The sequence below is a fragment of the Myotis brandtii genome, unplaced genomic scaffold (assembly GCF_000412655.1).
Source record: "Myotis brandtii unplaced genomic scaffold, ASM41265v1 scaffold601, whole genome shotgun sequence".
NCBI classification, from domain to species: Eukaryota; Metazoa; Chordata; class Mammalia; order Chiroptera; family Vespertilionidae; genus Myotis; species Myotis brandtii.
The window spans coordinates 1905510-1914518 of record NW_005370276.1 but is presented as its reverse complement, the minus strand read 5'-3'; the positions used below and the strand labels follow the sequence as shown (position 1 = coordinate 1914518).

At 52.2% G+C, this 9009-nt stretch overlaps 1 protein-coding gene across 1 annotated transcript in view; it reads right to left on the bottom strand.

Annotated features, from left to right (window-relative positions):
• The window catches only part of MYH14 (myosin, heavy chain 14, non-muscle), an 85685-nt gene that overhangs the window by 11867 nt on the left and 64809 nt on the right, over positions 1–9009 (bottom strand). Inside the window, exons 31-34 of the mRNA XM_014550447.1 lie at positions 8887–9003; positions 6364–6576; positions 3007–3219; positions 798–959 (exon numbers count right to left, since the gene is read on the bottom strand). Coding sequence (XP_014405933.1) covers positions 798–959; positions 3007–3219; positions 6364–6576; positions 8887–9003 — 705 coding nt within the window. The remainder of the gene's footprint in view (positions 1–797; positions 960–3006; positions 3220–6363; positions 6577–8886; positions 9004–9009) is intronic.

Here is a 9009-nt window from a genome sequence, read left to right as displayed (position 1 = left end):
ACCCACCACATTATATAGATGCCCAGTAGCCACACGGGGCTGGCACCCACTGTGGACAGCCCAGTTCTATACGTAAGAAAAAAAGAGACCTGGTGCCCTGGCCACCTGGCTCAGTTGTTTGGCGTGGTGTCCCGTGCACCAAGACTGTGGGTTCAAATCCCGGTCAGGACACATACCTAGGTTTCGGGTTCGATCCCCAGTCAGGGCGCATACAGGAGGCAAGTGATCGATGTTTCTTTCTCACATTGATGTTTCTCTCTCTCTCCCTTCCTCTCTCTAAAAATCAATTAAGACATATCCTCAGGTGAGGATTAAAAATTTTTTAAAGAATAAAATCGACTTGGCTTTTTAGAGCAGTTTTAGGATCACAGCAATATTGGGCAGAAGGCACAGAGGTTTTCCATAGACCCCCGCTCCCAGGCACCGCCTCCCCACCATGGACATCCCCCCCAGAGCGGGACATTGTTACAAATGATGAACCCACCTTGATACATCATTATTTAAAACATTTTTCTAAACAACCAAATATAACGTTCACAATGTCATTTCTATTTCAAAAATTAAATAAAATGGGTGAATTGGCCTTAAAAATTAAGCATTTTAAATAAAGGCAATAAAAATATTAAAAGAACCAAGTGAGCCTTTGGGGCGTGGATGTTATAAGGCCGGTGGGAAATCTGGGTGCTGCTGGGGGGTGTGTGTAGGGAGGGGCCCAAGCTGGTCTCCGGGAGCGGAGGTGGGGCCATCCATCCCCGGGCTTTAGCCCCGCCCTCACCGGCTTAGGCCCCGCCCCTCACCTGCATCTTGCGCAGCTGCTTCACCGCCTCCTCCTTGCCCTGCCCCGCGGCCGAGGTCTGGGCCTTCAGCTCCTCCAGCTCCGCCTCCAGCTTCTTGCGCGCGGCCACCGCCAGGGCGCGCTGCTTGCGTTCCTCATCCCGCTCCACCTCTGCATCCCGCAGCTGGGGGGGAGGGATGGGCTCAGGGCACAGGAGGCCCAGGCTCCCTCTACATGCCAGTGACATAGACGTTCAACCCCTGCCCGGACCTGCAGCCCTGTTCCTCCTGCCCCGGCCTCCCCTCCAAGTCCTCCCCTCTGCGCCCATCCCCGCTCCAGCCCCCATCCCGCCCGGTCCTGCGGGGCTCCAGAGGGTCTCTCTACACTCAGAGTTGACCCTGCCCCTTCCCTGCTCCTGGCCCTCGAGGGCTCCCCAGCGCCCTGGGGACCAAGTCTTGGGCCTTCACCCATGGCCGGATCAGGGGAGATAAAAATACACAGAGAGCCCAGCCCGCATGGCTCAGCGGTTGAGCAGGACCCAGGAACCAAGAGGTCACTGGTTTATTCCCAGTCATTGCAGCTCAATCCCCAGTAGGGGGCGTGCAGGAGGCAGCTGATCCGTGATTCTCTCTCATCATTGATGTTTCTATCTCTCCCTCTCCTCTTCCCTCTGAAATCAATAAAAATATATTTTTAAAAAAATACCCAGAGACCCCCCAGCCTGGGTCACGGTCTCCATTTCTCCTTCCAGGCCTCCCAGCTCCAGTTTCTCCCCCTCCAGTCTGCTGCCCACCAGGCTCCAAGGCAGCGGTTCTCAACCTGTGGGTCGCGACCCCTGAGAATACATCCTGCATATCAGATATTTACATTACGATTCATAACAGTAGCAAAATTACAGTTATGAAGTAGCAACGAAAATAATTTTATGGTTGGGGGTCACCACAACATGAGGAACTGTATGAAAGGGTCGCGGCATCAGGAAGGTTGAGAACCACTGCTCCAAGGGGTCTTTCTGACACTCAGAGCTGCCCCGCCCCCCATGCTCAGTACCCATCACCTAGTAGAGGCCCCGCCCGCCACAGACCACAGGACTGAAGAGCAATGAATGAATGGTGGGGGGTGAATGGATGGGACACAGGAGGAAGCAGGTGGAAGAGGAAGTGAAGGAGGGAGTGAGGTTGTGGGTGAAGGGGGTGTGGACAGCTGGTCAGTGAGCACGTGATGAGTGCGAGGGGAGGGGGGTGCTGCGGGCTAGGGCCGTGGTGGGGAATGAGTTGGGGAAGAGGAGGCTGGTGGGCTAGCAGATGGGACTTGGAGAGCAGGTGGGTAGGTGGGAGGGCGGGACTTCCGGCCTCTCGCCCCCTGGAAGCCCCAAGGCACAGCCAGCTGGATGCCACCCTGCAGCTCCCGCGGGTACCTGCTTGGCCAGCTGCCGCCGCCTCTCCTCGCCAGCCTCGTCTCGGCCCTGCAGGTCTCGCTCATGCTGGGCCTTGAGAGCCTGCACGGTCACTTCCAGGCGCAGCTTGGCGTCCTCGGCGGCCGTCAGCTCGTCCTCCAGCTCTGTCACCTGCGTTCGCAGGTCACTGGCCGCCTGTTCTGCCGCCCGGCGGGCTCGCTCCAGCTCATGTACCTGGTGGGGGGAGAGAGAGTGAGCGCGGGGCACTGGGGTCACTAGGGAGGGGGCAGGCCAGGACCCTGGGGGAGTGAGGGGACCCCAAACCCATGTGCCCATCCTAGTTCGTTCACTCATTCACGCCTCCAGCATTTCCTGTGCACCGACTTACTATGTCTCATTCTGAGCCATTCAAAAGCATTTTATGAAGAACCTGAGTATGATCATTCTATTATCTGAAAGCTCTTGAGAGTCCAATTCAAGTGTCTGTTGGGTCAGCTGACTCTCACTCATGGTGGGTTATTTTCTCACGGGTTTTGTGAGTTTGGATTGTGAGTTCATTTCACTGGGACTTCATCTTTGGGAATCTTGTGTGGAAATGGGTTGAAGGTGTGCAACTTCAGACTGCCCAGGATATCTCAGCTTGGGGGGGTGGGGCTCCCAGACCTTTCAGGGAAGCATAAATTATTTTAAAAAAAACCCACACAAATACACTGTGAAACAGATCTGGGCTTATGGATTCTTAGAGAGAACCCCCCCCGGGGACTTCCGGCCTCTCGCCCCCTGGAAGCCCCAAGGCACAGCCAGCTGGATGCCACCCTGCAGCTCCCGCGGGTACCTGCTTGGCCAGCTGCCGCCGCCTCTCCTCGCCAGCCTCGTCTCGGCCCTGCAGGTCTCGCTCATGCTGGGCCTTGAGAGCCTGCACGGTCACTTCCAGGCGCAGCTTGGCGTCCTCGGCAGCCGTCAGCTCGTCCTCCAGCTCTGTCACCTGCGTTCGCAGGTCACTGGCCGCCTGTTCTGCCGCCCGGCGGGCTCGCTCCAGCTCATGTACCTGGTGGGGGGCACCGGGGTCACTAGGGAGGGGGCAGGCCAGGACCCTGGGGGAGTGAGGGGACCCCAAACCCATGTGCCCATCCTAGTTCGTTCACTCATTCACGCCTCCAGCATTTCCTGTGCACCGACTTACTATGTCTCATTCTGAGCCATTCAAAAGCATTTTATGAAGAACCTGAGTATGATCATTCTATTATCTGAAAGCTCTTGAGAGTCCAATTCAAGTGTCTGTTGGGTCAGCTGACTCTCACTCATGGTGGGTTATTTTCTCACGGGTTTTGTGAGTTTGGATTGTGAGTTCATTTCACTGGGACTTCATCTTCGGGAATCTTGTGTGGAAATGGGTTGAAAGTGTGCAACTTCAGACTCCCCAGGATATCTCAGCTTGGGGGGGGGGCTCCCAGACCTTTCAGGGAAGCGTAAATTATTAAAAAACCCACACAAATACACCGTGAAACAGATCTGGGCTTATGGATTCTTAGAGAGAAACCCCTGCCCCCATCTCTCTTTGTCGCGTCCTCAGAGAAGTGTCCCTTGACCTGTCAGGGCCTCCCTGTTACCCACACTCCTGACCCTGAGCCCCTCTCCGACTCACCCCTCATCACATGGTCATTTAACACGTGCTTAACGGTCCTTTTACAACACCGGCCTCCCACACTGCACTGCGGTTCCACGGGGCAGGGACTGTGTCTGGTGTGACCATGGCTCAGTGACCTATGTAATACTCTTTGTAATACTTTAAGCAATAAAACAATTTTTAAAAATCAATAAAATATATATTTTTTAAAAAAATAAACATGCGTTCAGTCAGTGTCTCTGTCATCAAGCAGGTGGCTCTGCCCCCGGCCTGGCATGGCTGGTGCCTCACAAACATATGTATTGGGTGAAGGAAGGATGAGGGGAGGGTGGGCCTTTCAGAAGGCTGGGCACTGGCTGGGTGAGGGGGCCTGGGAACAGGCCTGGGGTGCCCCTCACAAGCCCTGGAGGGATGTATGAGTCGGGGGAAGTCAGAGGCCTGGTGGGGAAGGCCTGTGTGGGCTTCGGGGTGACAAGATGGGGGTCTCTCACAAACATATGTATTGGGTGAAGGAAGGATGAGGGGAGGGTGGGCCTTTCAGAAGGCTGGGCACTGGCTGGGTGAGGGGGCCTGGGAACAGGCCTGGGGTGCCCCTCACAGGCCCTGGAGGGATGTATGAGTCGGGGGAAGTCAGAGGCCTGGTGGGGAAGGCCTGTGTGGGCTTCGGGGTGACGAGGTGGGGGTCTCCTCACACTGTGTGTGTGTGTGTGCACATACTCATGTCTAGGGAGTGATTCTCAGCCTGTGTGTGTTGTAGTAAATTCTCTTCATGTTTTCTGTCTCAGAGTATTCACACGCATGTGTGACGAGTGATGTTCATGCTCTGTGTACACGTGAACGTCTGTGCTTCATGGAAGATTCTCCTCACATGCCATGGACACACACACGACAGGTATGTTTTGTGGGCAGCGCTCACGTGTTGTGTGTGAACACGTGTGTTCGACGGAAGATTCTCCACATGGTCTGTGTGTATGTGAACACGTGGGTTTGGTCAGCAGCTCTGCTCCTGTCGTGTGCGTGTGTATGAACACGTGACATGGATGACTGGGTCCCTTCATGCTCTGCAGGTGACAGCACACGTGTGCATGCAGTTGTCACAGGGGTGTCTGGGGAGGGGGCCCCCACTCACGCTCTTGCCCACGTCATCCTTGCTGCTCAGCAGTGCCTCCAGCTCCGCCCGGAGGGCCCGGTTCTGCCGCTCCAGCTCCTCACGCGCTTCCTGCTCCTCCTCCAGCGCCCGAGTCAGCGACAGGGTCCGGGCCTCACGCTCCCGGCCCTCGGCCTCCACCCGCTCGCGCTCCTCCACCGCCCGCAGCACAGCGGCCTTCTCCTCTGCCAGGAGCTTGGGGGTTGCGGGAGACAGGGTGGGGGAAATAGATTAGCTGAAAGGAGAGTACAAGGGGGTGGGGAATAGGGAGCAGCCAGGGACAGAGACAGACAGACAGATAGGCAGATAGGCAGAGGCAGAGACACAAGAGGGAGGTAGAGGGATTAAGATCGCAAACTAGCTCCGCTCTTCAATGGGTCAAACTCATCAGCTGCTCACTGTGGACACTGAACAGAGGAAAGGGTTTCTTCCTTTTGGGGAAGTGATAGAAGAAAACATATACCTATATTTCAAAAATGTACTTGAACCTTTACTGTTTTTTTTTCCAGGCACAGTGATTTAAAACAACATTTACAATAGAGGCAAAGCAAGGAAGAGGGTGGATTCAGTCAAGAGAAAAATCAGTCCATGAAAATAGATCCACAGATGACCTTGATATCATCACACAAGGGCTATGATAAGTAAGTTTCAGGACAAGACAGATACAATGGATGAAGAGATGGTTATTTCAGGAGGAATTAGAAATGGTGAAACAGAACCAATCAGAACTAAAAACTATAATTTCCAAACTCAAAATGTCCATGGAAGAAACTGAGGGTAGATTAGACACAGAAGAATTAGTACACTTGAAAACAGGTCAATAGAAATGATCCAAATAGAGTGAAGAAAAAAAAAAAAAGTATGAAAAAATTAACAGTCCTAGCTGGTTTGGCTCAATGGATGTATGAGTCGGGGGAAGTCAGAGGCCTGGTGGGGAAGGCCTGTGTGGGCTTCGGGGTGACGAGGTGGGGGTCTCCTCACACTGTGTGTGTGTGTGTGCACATACTCATGTCTAGGGAGTGATTCTCAGCCTGTGTGTGTTGTAGTAAATTCTCTTCATGTTTTCTGTCTCAGAGTATTCACACGCATGTGTGACGAGTGATGTTCATGCTCTGTGTACACGTGAACGTCTGTGCTTCATGGAAGATTCTCCTCACATGCCATGGACACACACACGACAGGTATGTTTTGTGGGCAGCGCTCACGTGTTGTGTGTGAACACGTGTGTTCGACGGAAGATTCTCCACATGGTCTGTGTGTATGTGAACACGTGGGTTTGGTCAGCAGCTCTGCTCCTGTCGTGTGCGTGTGTATGAACACGTGACATGGATGACTGGGTCCCTTCATGCTCTGCAGGTGACAGCACACGTGTGCATGCAGTTGTCACAGGGGTGTCTGGGGAGGGGGCCCCCACTCACGCTCTTGCCCACGTCATCCTTGCTGCTCAGCAGTGCCTCCAGCTCCGCCCGGAGGGCCCGGTTCTGCCGCTCCAGCTCCTCACGCGCTTCCTGCTCCTCCTCCAGCGCCCGAGTCAGCGACAGGGTCCGGGCCTCACGCTCCCGGCCCTCGGCCTCCACCCGCTCGCGCTCCTCCACCGCCCGCAGCACAGCGGCCTTCTCCTCTGCCAGGAGCTTGGGGGTTGCGGGAGACAGGGTGGGGGAAATAGATTAGCTGAAAGGAGAGTACAAGGGGGTGGGGAATAGGGAGCAGCCAGGGACAGAGACAGACAGACAGATAGGCAGATAGGCAGAGGCAGAGACACAAGAGGGAGGTAGAGGGATTAAGATCGCAAACTAGCGTGGCTCAGTGGTTGAGCATTGACTTGGGAATCAGGAGGTCATGGTTCCATTCCCACAATAGAGGCAAAGCAAGGAAGAGGGTGGATTCAGTCAAGAGAAAAATCAGTCCATGAAAATAGATCCACAGATGACCTTGATATCATCACACAAGGGCTATGATAAGTAAGTTTCAGGACAAGACAGATACAATGGATGAAGAGATGGTTATTTCAGGAGGAATTAGAAATGGTGAAACAGAACCAATCAGAACTAAAAACTATAATTTCCAAACTCAAAATGTCCATGGAAGAAACTGAGGGTAGATTAGACACAGAAGAATTAGTACACTTGAAAACAGGTCAATAGAAATGATCCAAATAGAGTGAAGAAAAAAAAAAAAAGTATGAAAAAATTAACAGTCCTAGCTGGTTTGGCTCAATGGATAGAGCGTCAGCTTGCAGACTGAAGGGTCCCGGGTTCAATTCCAGTCAAGGGCACATGCCAGGGTTACGTGCTCGATCCCCAGGAGGGGGCCTGCAGGAGGCAGCCAATCAATGATTCTTTCTCACCATTGATGTTTCCATCTCTCTCTCCTTCTCCCTCTCTGAAATCAATAAAAATATATTTTTTAAAAATTAACAGAGCTTTAATAACCCACAAGACAGCACCAGACAGTCAAACATACATGTGTTTGGAACTGGAAGAAGCCCAATGGGATCTAGAAAAAAAATCTACCAGCACTAATAAGCGAGTTTAGCTAGACTATAGGAAGCAATATCAAAATATACAAAAATTGATTGTATTTCTATAACCTAGCAGTCAGAAATTGAAACAAAAACAATACCATTAAAATAGCATCAAAAATATAAAATGCTTAGAAATAAATCTGAAAAAAGATGTGAAAGATATACACTGAAAATTACAAAACATTCCTGAGCTAAATTAAAAATCTAAGCCCCCATCCCCACTCCCCCAAAAAGAAGATCTAACCCGGCTAGCGTGGCTCAGTGGTTGAGCATTGACCTGGGAATCAGGAGGTCATGGTTCCATTCCTGGTTGGGGCCCAGCTAGGGCACATGCCCAGGTTGCAGGCTTGATCCCCAGTAGGGGGCCTGCAGGAGGCATCTGGTCAATGATTCTTTCTCATCATTGATGTTTCTATCCCTCTCCTTCTCCCTTCCTCTCTGAAATCAATAACAAATATATTAAAAAAATAGAGATCTAAATAGATGGATCATGTTCCCGGGCTGGAAAACTCAATATTATTAAGATGTCAGTTCTTTCCAAATTGACTTAGAGATTCAACACAATCTCAAATCAGGAGGATTTTTATGGTGCAGAAACTGACAAACTGATTCTGAAATACATATGAAAGTGCCTAGGACCTAGAAGAGGTAGATACTGCCAAATGGCTACATACCAACGATAAAGAGAACAAACTTAAACCAGCTAGAAAAACATATCACGTGACCCTCAGGGAAACCATGATTTCAATGTCTGCTAACTTTTCATTTGAGACGATGGAAGCCAGAGATCATGGGATGATCTCTCCCAAGTGCTGAAAGAACAAAACTGTTTACCTAGAATTCTCTATCCAGTGAAAATAGCTTTCAAAAGTGAAGGCACAATAATGATGCCTCCATTTTCTAGATGAAAAAAAACACCAGGCTCAGAGAGGGTGGAGCAGTTTGCCCAGCCACACAGCCTGGAAGGGACTGAGCTGAGATCCAAAACTCCAGGTTGGCTGATCTTAATGCGCTGGGGTTGTGTGATCTTTATTTCATCTTCAGACCGCCCGATGCTTGTTACTAACCCCATTTCCTAGATGGGCACACTGAGGCTGAAATGGGGAAAGCCGTTTGCCCAAGGCACACGGAGAGCCGGCAGGAGCAGTGAGATGTATTTCATTTAATCCTCGCCAGCACCCTTTGGTGCACCTTCAGGACATGTTTGGGAGGAAAAGGAGGGGCTACCAATGGGTGTCTTATTTTATAGACCCAGAGGGAAGAAGCATCTTGCCCTAGGATCCCCGCCCCCCCGCCAAGTTCACAGTGGAGCTGTGACATCACACATTCCTCATTGCCCACAGTGACCCTGGGAGGCAGGATTAGCATCCTGCCGGCCCAGCAGAGTAACGCGGTTCGGGGGACCGAGGGGGCCCACCTGGTCGAATTTGCGCTGCTTCTTCTCCAGCGTGCTCACGAGCTGCCGCTGTTGCTCCAGGTCCATGGTGGCGTCGTCCAGCTCCTGCTGCAGCCGCCGGCGGCCCCGCTCCAGCCGCTCCAC